The sequence below is a fragment of the Pseudophryne corroboree genome, chromosome 10 (genome assembly GCF_028390025.1).
Source record: "Pseudophryne corroboree isolate aPseCor3 chromosome 10, aPseCor3.hap2, whole genome shotgun sequence".
In the NCBI taxonomy this organism is placed as follows: domain Eukaryota; kingdom Metazoa; phylum Chordata; class Amphibia; order Anura; family Myobatrachidae; genus Pseudophryne; species Pseudophryne corroboree.
In genome coordinates, this window is record NC_086453.1 from 129772121 (window position 1) to 129798198 (window position 26078).

Below are 26078 nucleotides of genomic sequence, written 5' to 3' on the forward strand. Positions count from 1 at the left end.
AACACATAAGAACACACACTTGCACAGAGAAAATACACTCCCCCTGTAGGCAGTAATTATCTGATCGCAGGACAGCAAAAAACGCAGCCCAGCAATCAGATCTGAATTACCCCCATGATCAGGCAAACAATGGGCTGCTGGTAAGTAAGCGGGACCAAGTTTTACTTATGTCACCTCCAAACAGAATTTCCTGTTTGGCTGGCATAATCCTCTAAACTCTGCAAGCTATCAAGTAAAAAATCACCACACAATAGTTTGACCGTTTTTATTAACTCAAGTTTTGTGTACAATATAATATTAAATAGAAAAAAAAATTACAAACAAAAATCCGATCCAATACCAGCATATCTTACCCCTTACAAGGAAGAGGAGGTATCCAATCCTGAATTATTTTCACAGTACTTGTTTCTGAGAGAAGGTAACAGACAGGCACAGTGCAGAGAGGAATGAGTGGCATCCCCTCACTTTGGCACACCAATATACAAAAACCTGCCAAACGTATCACATTACAAAACCGAGACATGATTTAAAGTTAATGCCCCTTAGCTTACATATCCAAAAAAAGATGTGCTTTAAATTCCTCTCGATTGTCGCATTATCAAAATAAATGCGTGCATCATCAGTGTTTGATTATCACGTGTAACCTTCTTTAACAAACTGTAGTGTTTTATTGCCCCATGAACACCGTGGCCCCAGGTCTGAGGTCGTCCTAACCTGGAGGCTCCTACAAGCAAAAAAATCTGCTTCTTCAAGACGTTTGTCTTGTGCTTCTTCAAGAGTTTGTCTTGTGCTAAATATCTAATTTTAAGCATATCATTACTTTTCCATTTCTAAACTGGAAGGTCATTATTGCAAGTGTACAGAGGGACATCAAAGCACTAAGCAATTATTTTTGTGCTCTACAGTCACAAGATGATGACACCATCATGACACTTTATATACAGAGTGGAGCAAGGAACAGCGAATTCAATGCCAAAAATATGGTATTTAAAACAAGACCAAACTTTGTCGATTAGAATTTACCCCTATGTCAGTAGTTTGTGTCGGACTGCTGTAATCTGGCTCTTCACCTACATAAGTATATTACAAGAATAATATATTCTAATAGGCATGATTGCCTTCAATTTTCTGTAGTCTGTAGCAAAACGTTATGCTACTTGATGCATCGCTGCCACATTTTGGAATTTGCACTTAATTTCAAGATAGGAGAGAAGTTTTGTAGACAAGAGCTGAAATGATTTGGGGAAATATGCACTTTGCCTGCAATAGGCGAGTGAAAACATTGTGGTAAATAACATTTTCTACAAGGAAACAAATTAGTAGACAGCGGACATTTAACAAAATATACAATGTTATCCGAAAACAGCACGAACTGCTATTTTAGTTTGCAATTAGTGCTTTTCTTCCTATGATTGGGCAAAAAAGGTTTCTGAATTAACAGGCTGTGTCATAACTCATACTATGTTCCGAGTAAACTGACAGAACATGCTGAGAGGTGGATGGCATTAGACATTGCTGGACTGCTGATCGTTGCCTGTGTGTCAGTAAGCAGTTCTGTAGGCTTAGCATCTTACTTAAATGATACATTTTGTATATTTTGGTTACATGTAAGTAATAAATTAAGAACTGAATGTGTTCTGGCTCTCTCATATGGCTGTAAACAAGTTGATATACAATTAGCAGAACGATGCGCCTGAGACCTGTATGCTGATCCAGAACATCCTTTTTGCAATGAAAACCCTAACGTCATGATCATCAGTGGATGAACAGTCAGCCTAGCACTCCAAATGCAACACATGGTGAGTGGGGCAGTCGCACATTAATCTTCCAGGACTACCCAGCACCAATAAATAAGGTCAATAGTGGAAGTCGCAAGAGAGAAATCATTATATTCTTGCGCAGAATGGAATGTTGCTTACTGGGCCAGTTTTGGGCTAGTCTTGTGCCATGGTAATGAAAATGTTCTGGGTCATATTGCTTTTTCATGCAGTTTTTTTTCACCACACAAAAAAAAAAAAAAAAAAAAAAAAAAGTCAGCAATCCAATAACAATTCTCTCAATGTGGCCTCGGACGCTGAACAAATACCTAGATCCTCTGTAGGAAGCAAACTTGAAATGTAGGAGGCCAGATCAGTTCCAGCCATGCACTTTCAAGCAATTAGGCCTCTGATGGAAACAATCATCCTCGTTTTCTTAGTACGCAAGCTGTGAAAGCTGCAGACTTTGCCATCCTCAATTGCAAAGGGAGTGCTTAGAAGTGGTTTTAAGCCAGAAGCTCAACGCTCGAATGTTAAGTGGGTCCCTTTAAGACTGTTCCTGCTGCTGCTGCTGCATCTGTTGCTTTTTCTTGATAGAGATCCGTTTTTTCCGAGCAGCTAGCATTTCATAGAAGGGGTCCACACTCACTGCCGCTCTGAGGAGGAAGGAATAACATTATCAGGCACATGTGGCATAAACTGCGACTTTAGAGGTCACTTCAATATGTGAAGAGAGATGTATAGATTTAATATCATTATAAAAGACATAAAAAATTATCTGACAATGGCTATTGTTGAAATTCAGAAGGCTCTTTACGAAATGAAAAACTTAATAAAAACCAAACAAAATGACACAATACTGATGGTCGTTTAGTTGCTAAACATATACGGGAGAATTACATTGTTTATTGGGCTCCTCCTGAGGTGGCAAGCAACAATGTGCGAAAAAAGTCCGGTTCTTTGCACATTTCTTGTTGCGACAAATACTTTAGATGGGTTTAGCAGCACAAATCAGCTGCTTTTGGGTGCAACAAGCACAAAAAAAGAATGGGTGCCCAAAGCCAGAACAAACATTTACTTACCGCCCTGTCTAAAGTGACGTGCAATATGCCACGACTGGGCGCATTTCAATTGCCCCTATAAAATGGTCTCATTTAAAGAAATAATTACATCTGGAGATATGAGCGCATGGACTTCTGGATGATGTCAGTAAGCATAAATCTATCACCAGTTCCCTCAAGTGAGGACACCATTGCTTTGCGCCAATTCTTGAGTTGAAGTTTTTGAATACAGACACTGATCTGTGCGTATACCTGCAAATAGTACTTACTTTATAGACTTGATCCATTCTTCTTTCTCTTCTGGGGTTGGGGCAGAAATTCTGTAGACATTATGGTTGCCTTCCACCACTCTTCCATCAGCCTCCGTTTTGCAAGCTTTGATCAGCTGGCCTTTGTTATTTGGAATATAGAGCTCAAAGCAGTTCTGGAATAGGGAAAAAATAAATAGATCTGTGAATTCGGAGACTCATTACTTACAACACTGATATATACAACTGGGGAACTTTCTAGATATTAACTAACACAGGCAGTACAAATGTACCAACTCGTACCGGCTTTCGGGGATCTTCTACTTCTCTAATACTCAGGTTCTCCAGTGGGATGATACCTCTTGGTTCTTTATCCTGTGGAAGTAGCAATATATTTTTGATACACTGTGATAAATGTGAGGGTACAGTGTTAGCTGCAAAAATATACAATTCTAGATGGAGGCTTCTGAATAACATTGTTTTAACATTGCTATGCATGTGTATTTTACAGTGTATTATGTTAATGCAGGTATACAGCATGCGCAGAGGCGTCACCCGGTGTGCACCTCTGATCTCCCGGCGAGCTCGTGGCAAAAGGGGGCATGGTCATACATAAAGGGGGCATGGCCTCGTGGGGATCCCGAGAACGTCACTCTGGAGGCGTGCCCAGCATCTCTAGAGATGCTTGGCTGTACTTGGCTGCCCCCGGAGACAGTCTCCCTGCGCTATCGGCTCCTCTTCTATGACAGAAGCCAGGCGCTGTAGGAGACTTTTACACCGCAGCACCTGGCTTCTGTCACAGCAGAGGAGCAGACATTTTGGTGTCACCCCATCCAGGGGCCGCACCCACCTTGTGACGCCACTGCGCTGGAGGAGCCATCGCATATGCATGGCAAGGAACACCACAACTGTGCATGCAACTTTTCCAGCATGCAGTACTTTAACTGGAGTGATCTCTATTCATTATGGGATGCTATAACTTGTAGCCTAGAAACTCACCGTGGTATATTCAAAATAATACAAACAGTTGTCAGTCAAAATGAACCAGCGCCTCTTCCATGTTTTCACCCGACCACCTGCAAATATAGGGAAAGGGTGGGGGGAGGGAAATGGAGGTTAGTATTTACAAATGGAATTCATAGCTGCAAGCCATGCTGTGATCTAACTATTTGGTGGTTCACCCCACAATGAATCACAACATTGTCCACAAACAGCCACAAAAACACCATGTGCAGTGACATAAATTAATCATTCTGATTTTCCTCTATATTAAATGAATTGCTGAGTTATAAGTACAAACATGGAACAGACTTACTGTGGTTCATTTACCTAGGAGGAAGGCAATACACTATGAAACACATACCATGCGAAATGCTATTTTAGGCAAATCGCTGGCAAGAATGAATTACAGTACGGATTACTTTTAAAAATTGTCTTTGTGCTGTGAAAAGGAAAAATGGTTTAGCACTAAGAAGCACATATACAAGGGAGCCATCACTAAAACTAAGTGTATAATGCACCTTTCCACATTTGCACTGAAATATGGGCATATTATAGTTGTATGGTGGTGTACGGTCCTTTGTTCTGGATTACTATGGGGCCACTTGTACTGTACACACAATGGGTGGTAACACTAAATGTGACTGGCGACAGAAACTCCCCTCCCACACTTTCATTTAGATCTGATAGAATGTGTCGCTCCAGTCAGCCACCTCACTCTCATGTCAGAGGCGCAGCTATGAGCCACAATGGAGGATGAACAAATACTACCAATTCATCTGTACCACATGCTCCTGGTTCCAAGCTAATTCATAGGCTGCATTCTCATGTATACTGACCAAGTCCTCATTAATGTAAGATGCAAATTAACACTGTATATTTGGGAACAACGAGGCAGTAATCTATTAAGCATAGTCCATGAATGAATATTTGCAGCATTAAGCAAATGCAATTTTTACTGGGCAACAGCGTATTTTTGAGGCTGGTTCCACACTGGTGTCCACGAACACATGAAGCACTATTGCGTATGACAAATGGTAATAACTAGTGCTTTCACCTGCAGCTAAAATGAATCAATGGAGGTAACGTCACTGCCCCCCTAATATTCGCTTGCAGTGAATGCGGTTTAATACAGCAGGCAGCATAAAAAAAAAAAAAAAAAAAGACCCTACTCTGCCGTCATTACGCCCACTCGCAGGCACAAGTGGGAATCACTAGGTTCCATAAACATACCTATTTGAATGTTTATTCAAGCATTAAAAATGCTAGTAAATAGATAGTATTCTATGCCACTGGGCTTAAAGAAGAAAGGACTGAGGCCAAAACATGATCCAAGTGTAGTGTGGTCAACAGAATTCTCAGCAACCACCTTGGAAGGTTAGTGTCAAGATAGGATACAAATCAGAATAACACAGACTTAGTTGGAATGATAGACCCCCTGTTAGACATATAAAACAAAACAAGTGATTTTAACCCACTGATTGTTGTACAAAATGTGCACCGTTCTTCTACACATAAAACTATGATGACGGTAGAGTGAAACACTGAGCTCTACCTACCTCCTGGGGAGTTATTGTGAGCAGACGAAGAGCAAAGGTCGTCAGCGGCGGAGAACACAGGGTATGGAGAACAGAAAGTAGGGAGAAAAGGCAAAGAAAGAGAGGTGCACGTCACATGGAAAGGGAGGGCAGGCAGGCAGGTGAGGAGAAAGAGAAAAGGAAAAATAAGTTACATAAACGAAAGGTAGAAACCAAGGTTCATACACATCCTCTTGGCACAGTGCACTTTTAGCGCATTCAACACTAAATCTAGATCTGGCAAAGCAAAATTTACTAAGAGCCATGCATGAAAGGAGAGAGGATAGAATTTTGTTTTCTCCTCATAGCCTATTAAATCTTGAGGAGGCTCAGCAAGTGACCCAATAATTTATCACGCTTTCTGTCAAAACCATACATGGTACTGAAATGAGGTGGAAACTAATGTCATGTTGGATATAAGAGAACGTGAACTAACATGGCTCTGATCTGTGAATATTGTAAGTATGTTTATATATAATATGTTCAGTGTTCTAAAGGAAGATGTACTCTGCGATCTGCCCTTTGAACGGTCATGGAGGCACCCCTCATGCTATAGATTTCTGTTCATCTTCCTATGAACACCACAGAGCTGCACAGGAAGATGAGCTAAGATTGCTTACTGTAAATAAGATTTTACTTACCGATAAATCTATTTCTCGGAGTCCGTAGTGGATGCTGGGGTTCCTGAAAGGACCATGGGGAATAGCGGCTCCGCAGGAGACAGGGCACAAAAAGTAAAGCTTTTTCCGATCAGGTGGTGTGCACTGGCTCCTCCCCCTATGACCCTCCTCCAGACTCCAGTTAGGTACTGTGCCCGGACGAGCGTACACAATAAGGGAGGATTTTGAATCCCGGGTAAGACTCATACCAGCCACACCAATCACACCGTACAACTTGTGATCTAAACCCAGTTAACAGTATGATAACAGCGGAGCCTCTGAAAGATGGCTTCCTTCAACAATAACCCGAATTAGTTAACAATAACTATGTACAATTTATGCAGATAATCCGCACTTGGGATGGGCGCCCAGCATCCACTACGGACTCCGAGAAATAGATTTATCGGTAAGTAAAATCTTATTTTCTCTATCGTCCTAGTGGATGCTGGGGTTCCTGAAAGGACCATGGGGATTATACCAAAGCTCCCAAACGGGCGGGAGAGTGCGGATGACTCTGCAGCACCGAATGAGAGAACTCCAGGTCCTCCTTAGCCAGAGTATCAAATTTGTAAAATTTTACAAACGTGTTCTCCCCTGACCACGTAGCTGCTCGGCAAAGTTGTAATGCCGAGACCCCTCGGGCAGCCGCCCAAGATGAGCCCACCTTCCTTGTGGAGTGGGCCTTTACAGATTTAGGCTGTGGCAGGCCTGCCACAGAATGTGCAAGTTGGATTGTGCTACAGATCCAACGAGCAATCGTCTGCTTAGACGCCGGAGCACCCATCTTGTTGGGTGCATACAATATAAACAACGAGTCAGATTTTCTGACTCCAGCTGTCCTTGCAATATATATTTTTAATGCTCTGACAACGTCCAGTAACTTGGAGTCCTCCAAGTCACTTGTAGCCGCAGGCACTACAATAGGCTGGTTCAGATGAAATGCTGACACCACCTTAGGGAGAAAATGCGGACGAGTCCGCAGTTCTGCCCTGTCCGAATGGAAAATCAGATATGGGCTTTTGTAAGATAAAGCTGCCAATTCTGACACTCTCCTGGCAGAAGCCAGGGCTAGAAGCATGGTCACTTTCCATGTGAGATATTTCAAATCCACCTTTTTTAGTGGTTCAAACCAATGAGATTTTAGGAAATCCAAAACCACATTGAGATCCCACGGTGCCACTGGAGGCACCACAGGAGGCTGTATATGCAGCACTCCCTTAACAAAGGTCTGGACTTCAGGGACTGAAGCCAATTCTTTTTGAAAGAAAATCGACAGGGCCGAAATTTGAACCTTAATAGATCCCAATTTGAGACCCATTGACAATCCTGATTGCAGGAAATGTAGGAATCGACCCAGTTGAAATTCCTCCGTCGGAGCACTCCGATCTTCGCACCACGCAACATATTTTCGCCAAATTCGGTGATAATGTTGCACGGTTACTTCCTTCCTTGCTTTAATCAAAGTAGGAATGACTTCTTCCGGCATGCCTTTTTCCTTTAGGATCCGGCGTTCAACCGCCATGCCGTCAAACGCAGCCGCGGTAAGTCTTGAAACAGACAGGGACCCTGCTGAAGCAAGTCCCTCCTTAGAGGTAGAGGCCACGGATCTTCCGTGATCATCTCTTGAAGTTCCGGGTACCAAGTCCTTCTTGGCCAATCCGGAACCACTAGTATCGTTCTTACGCCTCTTTGCCGTATAATTCTCAATACTTTTGGTATGAAAGGCAGAGGAGGAAACACATACACCGACTGGTACACCCAAGGCGTTACCAGCGCGTCCACAGCTATTGCCTGCGGATCTCTTGACCTGGCGCAATACCTGTCCAGTTTTTTGTTGAGGCGAGACGCCATCATGTCCACCATTGGTCTTTCCCAACGGGTTACCAGCATGTGGAAGACTTCTGGATGAAGTCCCCACTCTCCCGGGTGAAGATCGTGTCTGCTGAGGAAGTCTGCTTCCCAGTTGTCCACTCCCGGGATGAACACTGCTGACAGTGCTATCACATGATTCTCTGCCCAGCGAAGAATCCTTGCAGCTTCTGCCATTGCACTCCTGCTTCTTGTGCCGCCCTGTCTGTTCACATGGGCGACTGCCGTGATGTTGTCCGACTGGATCAACACCGGTTTTCCCTGAAGCAGAGGTTCTGCCTGGCTTAGAGCATTGTATATTGCTCTTAGTTCCAGAATGTTTATGTGAAGAGACGTTTCCAGGCTCGTCCATACTCCCTGGAAGTTTCTTCCTTGTGTGACTGCTCCCCAGCCTCTCAGGCTGGCGTCCGTGGTCACCAGGATCCAATCCTGTATGCCGAATCTGCGGCCCTCCAATAGATGAGCACTCTGCAACCACCACAGAAGAGACACCCTTGTCCTTGGAGACAGGGTTATCCGCAGGTGCATCTGAAGATGCGACCCTGACCATTTGTTCAACAGATCCCTTTGGAAAATTCTTGCGTGGAATCTGCCGAATGGAATTGCTTCGTAAGAAGCCACCATTTTTCCCAGGACTCTTGTGCATTGATGTACAGACACCTTTCCTGGTTTTAGGAGGTTCCTGACAAGCTCGGATAACTCCTTGGCTTTTTCCTCCGGGAGAAAAACCTTTTTCTGAACCGTGTCCAGAATCATCCCTAGGAACAGCAGACGAGTTGTCGGCATTAACTGGGATTTTGGAATATTCAGAATCCACCCGTGCTGTTTTAGCACTTCCTGAGACAGTGCTAATCCCATCTCTAGCTGTTCTCTGGACCTCGCCCTTATTAGGAGATCGTCCAAGTATGGGATAATTAATACGCCTTTTCTTCGAAGAAGAATCATCATCTCGGCCATTACCTTTGTAAAGATCCGAGGTGCCGTGGACAATCCGAACGGCAGCGTCTGAAACTGATAGTGACAGTTTTGTACAACGAACCTGAGGTACCCCTGGTGTGAGGGGTAAATTGGAACGTGGAGATACGCATCCTTGATGTCCAAGGATACCATAAAGTCCCCCTCTTCCAGGTTCGCTATCACTGCTCTGAGTGACTCCATTTTGAACTTGAACTTCTTTATGTACAGGTTCAAGGACTTCAGATTTAGAATAGGCCTTACCGAGCCATCCGGCTTCGGTACCACAAAAAGAGTGGAATAATACCCCTTCCCTTGTTGCAGAAGAGGTACCTTGACTATCACCTGCTGAGAGTACAGCTTGTGAATGGCTTCCAACACCGTCTCCCTTTCGGAGGGGGACGTTGGTAAAGCAGACTTCAGGAAACGGCGAGGTGGATCTGTCTCTAATTCCAACCTGTATCCCTGAGATATTATCTGCAGGATCCAGGGATCTACTTGCGAGTGAGCCCACTGCGCGCTGTAATTTTTGAGACGACCCCCCACGGTCCCCGAGTCCGCTTGAGAAGCCCCAGCGTCATGCTGAGGCTTTTGTAGAAGCCGGGGAGGGCTTCTGATCCTGGGAAGGAGCTGCGTGTTGCTGTCTCTTCCCTCGACCTTTGCCTCGTGGCAGATATGAATAGCCCTTTGCTCTCTTATTTTTAAAGGAACGAAAGGGCTGCGGTTGAAAAGTCGGTGCCTTTTTCTGTTGGGGAGTGACTTGAGGTAGAAAGGTGGATTTCCCGGCTGTAGCCGTGGCCACCAAATCTGATAGACCGACTCCAAATAACTCCTCCCCTTTATACGGCAAAACTTCCATATGCCGTTTTGAATCCGCATCGCCTGTCCACTGTCGCGTCCATAAAGCTCTTCTGGCCGAAATGGACATAGCACTTACCCGTGATGCCAGTGTGCATATATCCCTCTGTGCATCACGCATATAAAGAAATGCATCCTTTATTTGTTCTAACGACAGTAAAATATTGTCCCTGTCCAGGGTATCAATATTTTCAATCAGGGATTCTGACCAAACTACCCCCGCACTGCCCATCCAGGCAGTCGCTACAGCTGGTCGTAGTATAACACCTGCATGTGTGTATATACTTTTTTGGATATTTTCCATCCTCCTATCTGATGGATCTTTAAGTGCGGCCGTCTCAGGAGAGGGTAACGCCACTTGTTTAGATAAGCGTGTTAGCGCCTTGTCCACCCTAGGAGGTGTTTCCCAGCGCTCCCTAACCTCTGGCGGGAAAGGGTATAATGCCAATAATTTCTTTGAAATTATCAGCTTTTTATCAGGGGCAACCCACGCTTCATTACACACGTCATTTAGTTCTTCTGATTCAGGAAAAACTATAGGTAGTTTTTTCATACCCCACATAATACCCTGTTTAGTGGTACCTGTAGTATCAGCTAAATGTAACGCCTCCTTCATTGCCAAAATCATATAACGTGTGGCCCTACTGGAAAATACGGTTGATTCGTCACCGTCACCACTGGAGTCATCGCCTGTGTCTGGGTCTGTGTCGACCGACTGAGGCAAAGGGCGTTTCACAGCCCCTGACGGTGTTTGAGTCGCCTGGACAGGCACTAATTGATTGTCCGGCCGTCTCATGTCGTCAAACGACTGCTTTAGCGTGTTGACACTATCCCGTAGTTCCATAAATAAAGGCATCCATTCTGGTGTCGACTCCCTAGGGGGTGACATCCTCATATTTGGCAATTGCTCCGCCTCCACACCAATATCGTCCTCATACATGTCGACACACACGTACCGACACACAGCAGACACACAGGGAATGCTCCTAACGAAGACAGGACCCACTAGCCCTTTGGGGAGACAGAGGGAGAGTTTGCCAGCACACACCAAAAGCGCTATATATATATCAGGGATAGCCTTATAATAAGTGCTCCCTTATAGCTGCTTTGTTATATCAAAATATCGCCATAAATGTGCCCCCCCCTCTCTGTTTTACCCTGTTTCTGTAGTGCAGTGCAGGGGAGAGACTTGGGAGCCGTCCTGACCAGCGGAGCTGTGAGAGGAAATGGCGCCGTGTGCTGAGGAGATAGGCCCCGCCCCTTTTCCGGCGGGCTCGTCTCCCGCTATTTAGAAAAATTAGGCAGGGGTTAAATATCTCCATATAGCCTCTAGGGCTATATGTGAGGTATTTTTAGCCTTTATAGGTACTCATTTGCCTCCCAGGGCGCCCCCCTCCCAGCGCCCTGCACCCTCAGTGACTGCCGTGTGAAGTGTGCTGAGAGGAAAATGGCGCACAGCTGCAGTGCTGTGCGCTACCTTTAGAAGACTGCAGGAGTCTTCAGCCGCCGATTCTGGACCTCTTCTGATTTCAGCATCTGCAAGGGGGCCGGCGGCGTGGCTCCGGTGACCATCCAGGCTGTACCTGTGATCGTCCCTCTGGAGCTTGATGTCCAGTAGCCAAGAAACCAATCCATCCTGCACGCAGGTGAGTTGACTCCTTCTCCCCTCAGTCCCTCGCTGCAGTGATCCTGTTGCCAGCAGGAATCACTGTAAAATAAAAAACCTAGCTAAACTTTCTCTAAGCAGCTCTTTAGGAGAGCCACCTAGATTGCACCCTTCTCGGCCGGGCACAAAAATCTAACTGGAGTCTGGAGGAGGGTCATAGGGGGAGGAGCCAGTGCACACCACCTGATCGGAAAAAGCTTTACTTTTTGTGCCCTGTCTCCTGCGGAGCCGCTATTCCCCATGGTCCTTTCAGGAACCCCAGCATCCACTAGGACGATAGAGAAATAATACGTAATGTGCACCTCCTGACATCGCGGCGGCACAACGTCTCTTACTGTACTGCACATATAAACAAGGCTGCGATATTCTTTATTTACTTTTATGGTTAGTGAACAAGCACATTCACAGCTTACCACAGACTGAAGTCAGTTATCACTGTGGTCAGAGTATCCACTAGTAAATACATTAACCACTTGCCTGGTATGGTCACATCAGATGCGACCATGCATGCAAGTGCTCTATTTGACCTGGTTGCACAGGACGCGACCAGTCAGATAGAGAGTGTTAGCAGCGGCAGGGAAGATAAACTTCCCTCCGCTGCTGCTGTCCCTCTGCCTCCCTGCACTCTCCCCCTGTGTCTGCCTTGCTGCCGATCACTGCTGATCGGACAGCACGTCAGGATCCCCCTCCTCCAGCGGCTGCAGACAATGGCAGCCACTGGGGAGAGTAAATAAACCCTCCCAAGCCACCCCCAGACCCCCCCTGCATACCTGCAGGCTGTCCCGGCTTTCAAAATTAATGCCGCGATAGTCGCAATGTTCCGATGGTCGCGATGTTCCCGAACAATGTTTCGATGTTTAAAATATATATATATTTTTAAAGAATAAAAAAAAAAAGGTTTCCTTTCTTTTAACTAAAATCATTTGGGATAGGGTTAAAGTCATGTTCTTCACTTAATTCACTCATAAAAAAAAAAAACCATTTGGGAGCGGTTTTCGGCGAAATAAATCGTGAGTTAAGTGGTTAAAGGCTGCGTAAAGACCAATACTAGAAAATAGATTGCAATATATTTTATTATCGTTTACATTTGGGATGTCAAAGTGGCTCCCTAGACTCTTCTTTGGTACAAGTTTTATATTAGAATCCTCAATATCACTGTACATGTGTGCTATGTGTTGCTGAAATATGTGCCACCACAATGCTGTTTCCTGAGGTTTTAGCTTAGTTTGCAGAAAATATTTACTGTTAACCATATTTGAAAAGTGTGACGGAGTTATTGCTATTGCGGTGACAGACACATCAGTGATATGGTTTTCAGTCTGGTTTTGTTCTACATGGCCCCAGAGAGATGTGGCGGGATGGCAAAAGAGGAAGAGGGGAACACAGAAGAGTAGAGGGTTTGAAGATGAAGCTTTCATTGCATTAAACACAGACTTATCTTACCCAGTTTGAGGAGCCAGCCTTCTCGATCTGGGTTAAAGAAGGTGTGTGTGAGGTCATTCCCATCATCCTCTGGGATCTTAAATGGTTCATTCCTGATACTATCATACAGGTTCTGAAATAAGAAGAGGGTATGGTAAATACTCTTGAGGCACTAGGTATGGTCACTAACGAGCGAATATGCAGAATTTTTATGTATATTTAGAAATCTGTTCAAAACAAAATTTGCATGTTGCACAAAATGTAGCCAGTTCTAACCTAAAACTCTTCTTTGATTTGAGAAGCTTTTTCTAATACAACCAACACAGTCAATAATAGTGTAAAGGCAACATTCTGCACTTCTCCACTTTCCTTGTCATAACTACAAATGGCGGAATCTTTAATCAGGAACAAGAAAATCTAATCCGTAAAGCTGTTGGAAGGAAGAATATTTACAGTTATTAAAATAAAAGGCGGCCTATCGCAGCCAGTTGCTCACCCGAAGTAGCTCTTCCGGAAGATCTCCTCCCTCATTAATCCCCCTGTTCATAGAGAAGAATCTTTCAACACTGGGCTTGTCGCGGACATTAGGATTGTGTAGACTAGTGTTCAACATAATAACCGCAAAGGACAAGACGTAGCAAGTATCTGTGTACAGAACAGAGACAACTGAGTGTGTGCAATGCGATGAAGAAAGTGACACGTAATTAAGACTACCACAAAAAATCACGCCAGCAATTTGTTCTAGAAATTGTAATTTATTTTATGTTTTTAAACAATGTTTACTTTCCTCAGCATCATCATTTGCTGCTGGAATGCAAATTAGATGGGAGGAAAGACATGGTATTTTAGTAGCATAAGGGATAAAATGGCGCATGTCACTGTAACTGCTGGGTAGAGAGAAATGGAAAGGCTGCTTTTACTTCTCACATACAAATGAACAACAGATCTTGTTCTATACCATAATATATAGGCGTTACAAAGACTGCTTGCAGCATTCACTTCCTGCAGAAACAGTTTTGGTCTGATCCTTCATTTAGATTTTTCCTCTAAGCCTTCCACGAGATGGATTCGGATGGAACTTCACAGAGTGGTAACATTGGATCCCAGAAGACATACTAGTGGGTTGAGGCCGTGGTTGGACCTCCTGTTAGTGTTCACCAGAAAGAATTTTGATGCAGGGAGCCTGTTCTGGGCCTTCCATTGGATAGATTTTGATGAAAACTTGAATAATTTGTAATAACTGACAGAAATAATCAAATTAACTAAAATATCTGTCAGAAATGGAGGTGGGAAGACAAAAAATATTGTATACCCAAAAGCCTTGGAATAGCAAAACTCATAAACAGAAGGAAAACGTTAAACCCATCTCACAATGTAAAGGTGATTAATAAACTGAACAGAATAGAAAGTTGAAGATTCGGGCTACTGGCGACAGCCCTCAAAAAAAAAAAAAAAAAAAGACCCTGGGCAGCCACTCGTGTGTGTTGGAAGAGCTGCTAATCTGCGGATTATTTGTAAAATGTTGACAGTTACATCCAACTCATTGATAACTTAATAACTTAAATATTTAAAGCTGGGCAACTCCGGGTACTTCAGCTAGTACTTGATAAATGCTAACTATGCCTTGGGCAACTTCTTCACTCCTTTCACTGTTTGATAGAAGAGCAGGCAAAAAGTAGATTGAGAAACCCTCAAGTTAGAGTATAAACTATGCAGTTGGATAGAAAAGCCTTGCCTATACTGTAGTGCATACTCCTGAATTAGGGGCACGTCTGTGAAGAACATATCTGAGGTCAGAGTGTGTCTATAAAGACTTCAGTGCATTTTATCTGTGAAAACAGGTCTGCTCTATACCACATTACCTCTCGGCAGATTCAAGAAATAGCTCACATTTTAGGGTACAGAATTGTATTGAAATAATAGTGTTCATGGTTGTAATTTGTATGACAACTTGTTTAAACTAAATTTCATCTACTGTTGATGAAGATATTTCCAAAGACGACAGAAAAAAATTATGCAAAACATGAAAATTCATGATCACATGTCAATCTAAAGTAATACATTTCTTAGCAAGGGCAGAAATAACTAGATATAGGCTTAAGACGAGTTGGAGCTGTGTTACCGGCAGCCGGGATGCCAGCGGTCAGCATCCAGACGCCGGGATCCCAGACGCAGAATGCCGGCGGGGGCGAGCACAACAAAGGCCATTGCGGACTCACTGCGGTCACATGTTCTATTCCCACTCTATGGGTGTCGTGGAAACCCACTAGTGGGAATAGTCCCTTTTAGTCGGCATTATCAGGGTTCGGGATGCACTTCATCACCACAAAGCCAAAATCCACCGATACTGACTATACACACACACGTTGTGATTTTGGCTCTGCGTGCTTTTTGCTATTGTCAATTGTGACTATACAAAGTACTAGATTGTACACTTTATAGTCAAAATTTACCTGCCTGAAAAGTCTATTTTTACTTGCGATGCCGACACCGTGGGAGTGCGCATTAGCATCGCAAGCTGTATACGCACGGTGCGATATGAACTAGGTTTACAACAGACATGGACTATATAGTCCATATCGTTAAATAGCACCATATGTATGCCCCTTTAGACAAAGGTCTAGTAATAATAACAACACAAACAAACACAGTGCACTACACACATTACTAAATGGCAAAAGTACAAACCAAAAGAAATATCTTTAGACTTATCTACATGTCACGATTACAGGAAATGTACTGTAAATGGAACTTTTTATCTAGATTCTGATATACCCAAGAAGTATGGGCACACGAAGCAGGAGACATATGTAATATTTCTCAATGGTCTGTACCAACTTCAACATGCATGTGCAGTAAGAGCTGGATAATATACCCCAGCGGATATTTCCTATTTTGTGCAATATTAGCAAGTGAAATACAGCTCAAATTCTAGATTTTGTCACCTGTTTTAGAAGTTGTGATCAATATAATATTAATATATTACTGAATCTTACTGTTTATAAGTTAAGCAGTGTCAAACCATTTATTTACATTTGTGAGCTGTTTTATAGTGTATGTGTGCCAGGTATCAGACTACAGGCAATCTGGTGAATGGGGAGATTTGCGATCAGAAATGTCTCTGCGCATGACTTCCTACAGTGCAAATCATTGGCCACCATAGCTTTTCATATTGTTTAACATTGTTGCTGGACACTGTCACCAGCCCTTCCAGAGTACACACTGCATGAGATGTATACGTGAACCCCAGCGTAATGTTCTGTGTTTCCACTGAGAGGTCACATACAGTACATATAAGACACCAGATGGATCTTAGGACAGTAGATGTGAGACTAGCGTGTCACACACGCTTCTAATGACATTGCATGGCACTGATCCAACTAGAAAAACAATGATGTGCATCTCACAACCACTTGGCTGTCACTTCAACTGACAGCTGTTTTAGGACCCCATAATAATTTGATCAAAATGGCAAAATAATTTCTGTAAGTCAATAAATTCTGTATAGAAGGAATACTGGCTACTATTGCAGTTCCATACCTGTGGACTGAAAGACACCAGGATTGCACATGCAATATCTCTGAGCAAATGCCTCCATCATGCGGTCGATTTTCTGGGCCTCTCCAGGCAAGCGGAAACTCCAGAGAAACTGTCTACATAAGGCAGAGAGAACAAGAACATGAGCCCCTGACAGTCATTACAAATCGCATGGAATATGTTCTTTCATGACACTGAAGAAGCCACCACTTGTATGGTATGCCGGGAAATGCATCCAGCTCCCTTCCTATAGACGTCAACTGTTATATCTCCAGGGAAAATAAAAGCCTAAACAGATTAAGAAAATCTAACAACGCCATCACATTGGTATAGATGGCACTCAAGAACACAGCCTTCAAATCACACAGTTGTTAATAATTGTTAAATTGCTCTTGCTTGTTGTATAAAACCTTCCATTTGCCAGCAGGTGCAAAGCAAAAATGTTTATGTGCATCCAAAGTAACTGTTGGAAGTAAAACAAAATGCGCTGTATGTCACAAACACTGTGTCTGACTGGGGCATGAAGGGCCCACCAGGGAATGCAGAATTAGGGGCCCAAACTTAAGGGGTGTGGCCATCCACCACAGAGGGACTTGGCCAACCATTAGTGTGGACATATAAAGAACAGGGCCCCTTTATAAGGAAGGGGGCAGCAGTGAGTCAGGACTACCCACTTTGACTGGCAGGAGGGCTAATCTTTGTGTATTTTCCACAGACACAAAGCAAAAACCCAAGTTACTGGGGCTTTCCCCTGTACACCTGTGGGCCAGTCCTACCCTGCAAACACTCAATGAGCACTAGATTTCTGTAAAATCTATGCTACCTAAAAACAAAAAAGGTACATAAACCACAAAAAACAAAAAAAAACAGTCAAAAAGGTTTTCATGTTCCCAAACAATGTACTATCACAAAGCTTCTTGCAATTGCAGTCCATAGAATTCCTCCCCACCATTGGATTTACAGCCAGGATTATGCTAATGCACGTGACAGACAGTACTGTGCAGCTATAATCTACCTTTCATATTGGTGCTTATAAGCAGGGAAAAAACAAGGAATTATAGTCATATTTATAAATTGCATAATAAGTGAACAAACCTGTAATACCACATATTTTGTTTTACCATCCTTATTTGTACTACATAGCAACTGCTATTTTTACAGCTTCCTGAACAGACGTTTGCTTATTCTTTGTGGTAAAACTGACCACTTCCTTATTACAGATTAACTTTCCTGTTTCTTTGCACATAACCAAGACAAATGGGAACCAGTCTGGGAACTGGAGATCAGATAGGCATCGTGACTGACCTGAGAGCCTGAACCAGATTCAGGTCTGTGAACTCGTGAAGGTCCACGAAGGCATGAAGGACAGCGATGTTGAAATCCTCCCTATAAACCAGGGAAAACAGGAAAAGTTATTTGTTTAAAATATTTCAAAGCAAAATCGGACACACATTATGGGGAACACTCTACTCACTGTATACATTACACAAAGGCAGAGTAGTATCAACAAGCACAAGTCATAGTGTGTAGAAATCATCAAGTGATCTCATTAATTGTCAGCTATCATTACATACATTCACTAAAATACATCCACATATATAAATCCTTTTACAGCCAGAACAGCACTGCAGTATTCCACAAGCTAGTGCGTGTGCAGGGTTATGGATCAATGGGTTGACATGGATTAGGTCGACACGTGCTGATCGACACTGACAGTCGACATGGGAGAAATGTTGACACTTAGGGAAAAGGTCGACACGGGACAGGCCGACATTACATTTGTTTTTGTTTTACTTTTTTGGTGTCATTTTTTTTGCGTAACATGACTAGGAACCCCAATTAGTGCACTGCGTCCCGTTGAGTGGCTCGCTTTGCTCACTATGCAGCGGGCAAGTTGTCTCGCTGCATTCGGCACAGGTTACTATTCTCAATCACAGTCTACGTGGATGGTAAAGTATGAAAATGTAAAAAATACATTTAAAAAAAAAAAAGTCTTGTCAACCTTTTTATGTGTTCACCTGTCCCGTGTCGAACATTTTGCTGTGTCAACCTTTTTCCTATGTCGACCATGTCTTCCAATAGTAGTCAACCTATTGACTGTTGACCTAATCCATATTGCCCTACCATTTGAACACGGAGCGCAGTGTACATTACCTCTCTCCTAGGTAGTCCCCAATAGCAGTCTTATTCAGCCCTTCCCCCTTGTACAGAAAACGTGCTATTTCCTCCGCTGTGTTCCTGAGCAACTCATTCTCCTGAAGGTAAAGGATCCCCTGAGAGTAAATAAAAGACAGAAACAATGTTTCATTTGTTGGAAATATTCAAAATAAATATGCTCTATTTTTGACCATAACATTACAACTAGTACAGATCTGGTGGTTTTATTTCCAACAAACAGTGCTATGTGGTGTGCAGAGTCAATGCAAGCAAACACCACTTGCGTAGAGAGTGGGAGAGTGGTTTGTACACAGCAGTTCCTTTTCTCCACACCATCACACACTGCATCATTTGCAGTAAAAAGAGAACCGACATTATTAATGTTACATTAGAACGCAAAGTATGACAACCGCGTAATATAAATGTATTTATACCTTTTTTGGATCCATATTAAACTTCTTTCTACCCATTCCTATTTTGCGATTTCGTTGCAGAGTTTTACTACATAAAGGAGAAAAAACAGCAACATTAACACTAAGCACTCAACCAAATAGTGTATAGTGGAGAATAAGGACACCAGCTTTTCTAGACCAAGTAGCAACAACAGTGTCTTGGCTTGTTACAATGAAAACTTAAACTATATAATGGAGTACTGCGCTCAGCCTATATTTGGACTGTAAATGTCGTAGCGAAACATATAGTAAGGTATAGATACGTGAGCCTGATCCAGTGTAATGAAATATATTGCAGGATGCCACTATATAAAGGAAAATCTAATTTATTTAACACTATTTGCAATCTGCATATTATAGAACTGTTTTTTGTTCACAACATTATAGATATAGATAACTGATGTACACATATGGAGATGACACTTCATTTTTACTACCAGTAACATTTTATGAGATTATAGTACTTGCTTTATCTGAAATCTGTTTCACTACAACACTTATAGTACAAATATAAGTTGAGAGCAGTACTCCACTCGTATATTCTTTACCTTGCATGCCAACAAGGGTGAGTTGCTTGTAAATAATAAGAATTTACTTACCGATAATTCTATTTCTCGGAGTCCGTAGTGGATGCTGGGGTTCCTGAAAGGACCATGGGGAATAGCGGCTCCGCAGGAGACAGGGCACAAAAAAGTAAAGCTTTTACCAGATCAGGTGGTGTGCACTGGCTCCTCCCCCTATGACCCTCCTCCAGACTCCAGTTAGGTACTGTGCCCGGACGAGCGTACACAATAAGGGAGGCAATTTGAATCCCGGGTAAGACTCATACCAGCCACACCAATCACACCGTACAACTTGTGATCTAAACCCAGTTAACAGTATGATAACAGAAAGAGCCTCTTAAAGATGGCTCCTTAACAATATAACCCGAATTTGTTAACAATAACTATGTACAGTATTGCAGATAATCCGCACTTGGGATGGGCGCCCAGCATCCACTACGGACTCCGAGAAATAGAATTATCGGTAAGTAAATTCTTATTTTCTCTATCGTCCTAAGTGGATGCTGGGGTTCCTGAAAGGACCATGGGGATTATACCAAAGCTCCCAAACGGGCGGGAGAGTGCGGATGACTCTGCAGCACCGAATGAGAGAATTCCAAGTCCTCTTTTGCCAGGGTATCAAATTTGTAGAATTTTACAAACGTGTTTTCCCCCGACCACGTAGCTGCTCGACAGAATTGTAATGCCGAGACCCCTCGGGCAGCCGCCCAAGATGAGCCCACCTTCCTTGTGGAATGGGCCTTAACAGATTTAGGCTGTGGCAGGCCTGCCACAGAATGAGCAAGTTGAATTGTGTTACAAATCCAACGAGCAATCGTCTGCTTAGAAGCAGGGGCACCCAACTTGTTGGGTGCATATAGTATCAACAGCGAGTCAGATTTTCTGACTTCAGCCGTCCTTGAAATGTATATTTTTAAGGCTCTGACAACGTCCAACAACTTGGAGTCCTCCAAGTCGCCAGTGGCCGCAGGCACCACAATAGGTTGGTTCAGGTGAAACGCCGATACCACCTTAGGGAGAAAATGCGGACGAGTCCTCAGTTCTGCCCTATCCGAATGGAAGATTAGATAAGGGCTTTTATAAGATAAAGCCGCCAATTCAGATACTCTCCTGGCGGAAGCCAGGGCCAGTAACATAGTCACTTTCCATGTGAGATATTTAAAATCCACCTTTTTCAATGGTTCAAACCAATGGGATTTGAGGAAATCTAAAACTACATTTAGATCCCACGGTGCCACCGGAGGCACCACAGGAGGCTGTATATGCAGTACTCCTTTAACAAAAGTCTGTACCTCAGGAACTGAGGCCAATTCTTTTTGGAAGAATATTGACAGGGCCGAAATTTGAACCTTAATAGATCTCAATTTGAGACCCATAGACAATCCTGATTGTAGGAAATGTAGGAAACGACCCAGTTGAAATTCCTCCGTCGGAACACTCCGATCCTCGCACCACGCGACATATTTTCGCCAAATGCGGTGATAATGTTTCGCGGTGACTTCCTTCCTTGCCTTAATCAAGGTAGGAATGACTTCTTCTGGAATGCCTTTCCCTTTTAGGATCTGGCGTTCAACCGCCATGCCGTCAAACGCAGCCGCGGTAAGTCTTGAAAGAGACAGGGACCCTGTTGTAGCAGGTCCCTTCTCAGAAGTAGAGGGCACGGGTCGTCCGTGACCAACTCTTGAAGTTCCGGGTACCAAGTCCTTCTTGGCCAATCCGGAGCCACTAGTATTGTTCTTACTCCTCCTCACCGTATAATCTTCAATACCTTTGGTATGAGAGGCAGAGGAGGAAACACATATACTGATTTGTACACCCAAGGTGTTACCAGTGCGTCCACAGCTATTGCCTGTGGATCTCTTGACCTGGCGCAATACTTGTCCAGTTTCTTGTTGAGGCGAGACGCCATCATGTCTACCATTGGTCTTTCCCAACAGTTTATTAGCATGTGGAAGACTTCTGGATGAAGACCCCCCTCTCCCGGGTGAATATCGTGTCTGCTGAGGAAGTCTGCTTCCCAGTTGTCCACGCCCGGGAAGAACACTGCTGACAGTGCTATTACGTGATTCTCCGCCCAGCGAAGAATCTTGGCAGCTTCTGCCATTGCACTCCTGCTTCTTGTGCCGCCCTGTCTGTTTACATGGGCGACCGCCGTGATGTTGTCCGACTGAATCAACACCGGTTTTCCTTGCAGGAGTGGTTCCGCCTGGCTTAGAGCATTTTAGATTGCTCTTAGTACCAGAATGTTTATGTGAAGAGACTTTTCCAGGTTCGTCCATACCCCCTGGAAGTTTCTTCCTTGTGTGACTGCTCCCCAACCTCTCAGGCTGGCGTCCGTGGTCACCAGGATCAAATCCTGTATGCCGAATCTGCGGCCCTCCAATAGATGAGCCTTTTGCAACCACCACAGAAGATATACCCTTGTCCTTGGCGACAGGGTTATTCGCAGGTGCATCTGAGGATGCGACCCTGACCATTTGTCCAACAGATCCCTTTGGAAAATTCTTGCATGGAATCTGCCGAATGGAATTGCTTCGTAAAAAGCCACCATTTTTCCCAGGACTCTTGTGCATTGATGTACAGACACCTTTCCTGGTTTTAGGAGGTTCCTGACAGGTCGGATAACTCCTTGGCTTTTTCCTCGGGAAGAAAAACCTTTTTCTGAACCGTGTCCAGAATCATCCCTAGGAACAGCAGACGTATCGTCGGAAAACAGCTGCGATTCTTGGAATATTTAGAATCCAGTCGTGCCGTCGAAGAACTACTTTAGATAGTGCTCTTCCGACCTCCAACTGTTCTCTGGAACTTGCCCTTTTTAGGTCGTGCAAGTAAGGGATAATTTAGATGCCTTTTTTCTTTGAAGAAACATCTTTTCGGCCATTACCTTGGTAAAAAGGCCCGGGGTGCCGTGGATAATTCAAACGGCATCGTCTGAAACTGATATTGACAGTTCTGTACCACGAACCAGAGGTACCCTTGATGAGAAGGACAAAATTTGGACATGGAGGTAATCCTTGATGTCCAGGGACACCATATAGTCCCCTTTTTTCCGGTTCGCTATCACTGCTCTGAGTGACTTTATCTCGATTTGAACCTTTTATGTAAGTGTTCAAAACATTTTAGATTTAGACTATGTGTCACCAAGCCGTCTGGCTTCAGTACCACAATATAGTGTGGAAAAATAATACCCTTTTCCTTGTCGTAGGAGGGGTACTTTGATTATCACCTGCTGGATATACAGCTTGTGAATTGTTTCCAATGCTGCCTCCCTGTCGGAGGGAGCCGTTGGTAAAGCAGACTTCAGGAACCTGCGAGGAGAAGATGTCTCGACTCTCCAATCTTTACCCCTGGGATAATACTCGTACGATCTAGGGGTCAACTTGCGAGTGATCCCACTGCGCCCTGAGACTCTTGAGACTACCCCCCCACCTTGAGTCCGCTTGCACGGCCCCAGCGTCATGCTGAGGACTTGGCAGACGCGGTGGAGGGCTTCTTTTCCTGGGAAAGGGCTGCCTGCTGCAGTCTACTTCCCTTACCTCTATGTCTGGGCAGATATGACTGGCCTTTTGCCTGCATGCCCTCATGGGAAAGGAAAGATTGAGGCTGAAAAGACGGTGTCTTTTTTAGCTGAGATGTAACTTGGGGTAAAAAAGGTTGGATTTCCCAGCTGTTGCTGTGGTCCCCAGGTCCGATGGACCGACCCCCAAATAACTCCTTCCCTTTATACAGCAATACTTCCATCTGCCGTATGGGATCTGTATCACCTGACCACTGTCGTGTCCCTGACATCTTCTGGGAGATATGGACAACGCACTTATCTTGATGCCAGAGAGCAAATATCCCTCTGTGCATCTCACATACATATATATAGAATGCATCCTATTAAATGCTCTACATGAATAAAATATTTTCAGTCAGGGAATCCGACCAAGCCAACCCAGCACTGCATCTCCAGGCTGATGGCGATCGCTGGTCGCAGTATAACCACCGTATGTGTGTATATACTTTTTAGGATATTTTTCCAGCTTCCTATCAGCTGGCTCCTTGAGGGCGGCCGTATCTGGAGACGGTAACGCCACTTGATAAGCGTGTGAGCGCCTTATCACCCTAAGGGGTGTTTCCCAACGTACCCTAATTTCTGGCGGGAAAGGGTATAACGCCAATATTTGCTATCGGGGTAACCCTACGCATCATCACACACTTCATTTTATTTTATCTGATTCAGGAAAAACTACAGGTAGTTTTTTCCACTCCCACATAATACCCTTTCTTGTGGTACTTGTAGTATCAGAAACACGTAACACCTCCTTCATTGCCCTTAACGTGTGGCCCTAATGAGAAATACGTTTGTTTATTCACCGTCGACACTGTATTCAGTGTCCGTGTCTGTGTCTGTGTCGACCGACTGAGGTAAATGGGCGTTTTTAAAACCCCTGACGGTGTTTCTGAGACGCCTGGACCGGTCCTAATAGATTGTCGGCCGTCTCATGTCGTCAACCGACCTTGCAGCGTGTTGACATTCTCACGTAATTCTCTAAATAAGCCATCCATTCCGGTGTCGACTCCCTAGAGAGTGACATCACCATTACAGGCAATTTCTCCGCCTCCTCACCAACATCGTCCTCATACATGTCGACACACACGTACCGACACACAGCACACACACCGGGAATGCTCTGACAGAGGACAGGACCCACTAGCCCTTTGGGGAGACAGAGGGAGAGTCTGCCAGCACACACCAAAAACGCTATAATTATATAGGGACAACCTTATATAAGTGTTTCTCCCTTATAGCATCTTTTATATATATACAATATCGCCAAAATCAGTGCCCCCCCTCTCTGTTTTAACCCTGTTTCTGTAGTGCAGTGCAGGGGAGAGCCTGGGAGCCTTCTCTCCAGCTTTTCTGTGAGAGAAAATGGCGCTGTGTGCTGAGGAGATAGGCCCCGCCCCTTTTACGGCGGGCTCGTCTCCCGCTATTTTTGAAGTTAGGCAGGGGTTAAATATCTCCATATAGCCTCTGTGGGCTATATGTGAGGTATTTTTTGCCTCTAATAAGGTTTTTATTTGCCTCTCAGAGCGCCCCCCCCAGCGCTCTGCACCCTCAGTGACTGTTGTGTGAAGTGTGCTGAGAGGAAAATGGCGCACAGCTGCAGTGCTGTGCGCTACCTTTATGAAGACTCAGGAGTCTTCAGCCGCCGATTTTGGACCTCTTCTCTCTTCAGCGTCTGCAAGGGGGCCGGCGGCGCGGCTCCGGTGACCATCCAGGCTGTACCTGTGATCGTCCCTCTGGAGCTAGTGTCCAGTAGCCAAGCAGCAAATCCACTCTGCACGCAGGTGAGTTCACTACTTCTCCCCTAAGTCCCTCGTTGCAGTGATCCTGTTGCCAGCAGGACTCACTGTAAAGTAAAAAACCTAAGCTAAACTTTCTCTAAGCAGCTCTTTAGGAGAGCCACCTAGATTGCACCCTTCTCGTTCGGGCACAAAATCTAACTGGAGTCTGGAGGAGGGTCATAGGGGGAGGAGCCAGTGCACACCACCTGATCTGGTAAAAGCTTTACTTTTTTGTGCCCTGTCTCCTGCGGAGCCGCTATTCCCCATGGTCCTTTCAGGAACCCCAGCATCCACTTAGGACGATAGAGAAAAGAGTGCTTGCCTAGAACCAGAGGAATACAGTCTCAAGGTGAGTACACATGTGCTCTATGAGCGACATCGCCTAGTGCGTTCCCTTCCCTGCCGGGGCGGTCAGCATACACACTGAGCGATAGGATGTTCATATCGCTCAGTGACGTCACACAGCAGCCGGCCCGTGCATGTAGCTTTTGGACGACAGTCCAAATTGAGCTGCAAGCATGGCCGACATCGAGGGTCGTTAACATCCTGCGCATCGCTCGTCGTCGCTGGCATACACACTTGCCGAGAAAGTAAACGTCGCTCAGGAAGGGTGAAAATGAGCGACGTTGTTTACTTTCTCGGCAAGTGTTTGTACTAAATTATGAAAACTTAGTATTACATAAATATTTTCAATATTATTATTATTAATAATAATAATACAGGTTGAGTATCCCATATCCAATAATTCTTGGGACCAGAAGTATTTTGGATGTCGTATTTTCTGTATTTTGGAATAATTGCATACCATAATGAGATATCATGGCGATGGGACCCAAGTCTAAGCACAGAATGCATTTATGTTTCATATACACCTTATACACACAGCCTGAAGGTCATTTAATACAGTATTTTTAATAACTTTGTGTACATTTAGCCATCAGAAAACAAAGGTTTCACTATCTCAC

General features: G+C 44.2%; 1 protein-coding gene across 1 annotated transcript in view; it reads right to left on the reverse strand.

Annotated features, from left to right (window-relative positions):
• Nucleotides 1-250: 250 nt before the first annotated feature.
• CYTH2 (cytohesin 2) overlaps nucleotides 251-26078 on the reverse strand; it is an 85189-nt gene continuing 59361 nt past the window's right edge. The window contains exons 3-12 of the mRNA XM_063942793.1: nucleotides 19199-19265; nucleotides 18762-18880; nucleotides 17913-17993; nucleotides 16611-16723; nucleotides 13567-13715; nucleotides 13092-13203; nucleotides 4066-4142; nucleotides 3370-3441; nucleotides 3088-3242; nucleotides 251-2413 (exon numbers count right to left, since the gene is read on the reverse strand). Coding sequence (XP_063798863.1) covers nucleotides 2305-2413; nucleotides 3088-3242; nucleotides 3370-3441; nucleotides 4066-4142; nucleotides 13092-13203; nucleotides 13567-13715; nucleotides 16611-16723; nucleotides 17913-17993; nucleotides 18762-18880; nucleotides 19199-19265 — 1054 coding nt within the window. The 3' untranslated portion in view covers nucleotides 251-2304. The remainder of the gene's footprint in view (nucleotides 2414-3087; nucleotides 3243-3369; nucleotides 3442-4065; nucleotides 4143-13091; nucleotides 13204-13566; nucleotides 13716-16610; nucleotides 16724-17912; nucleotides 17994-18761; nucleotides 18881-19198; nucleotides 19266-26078) is intronic.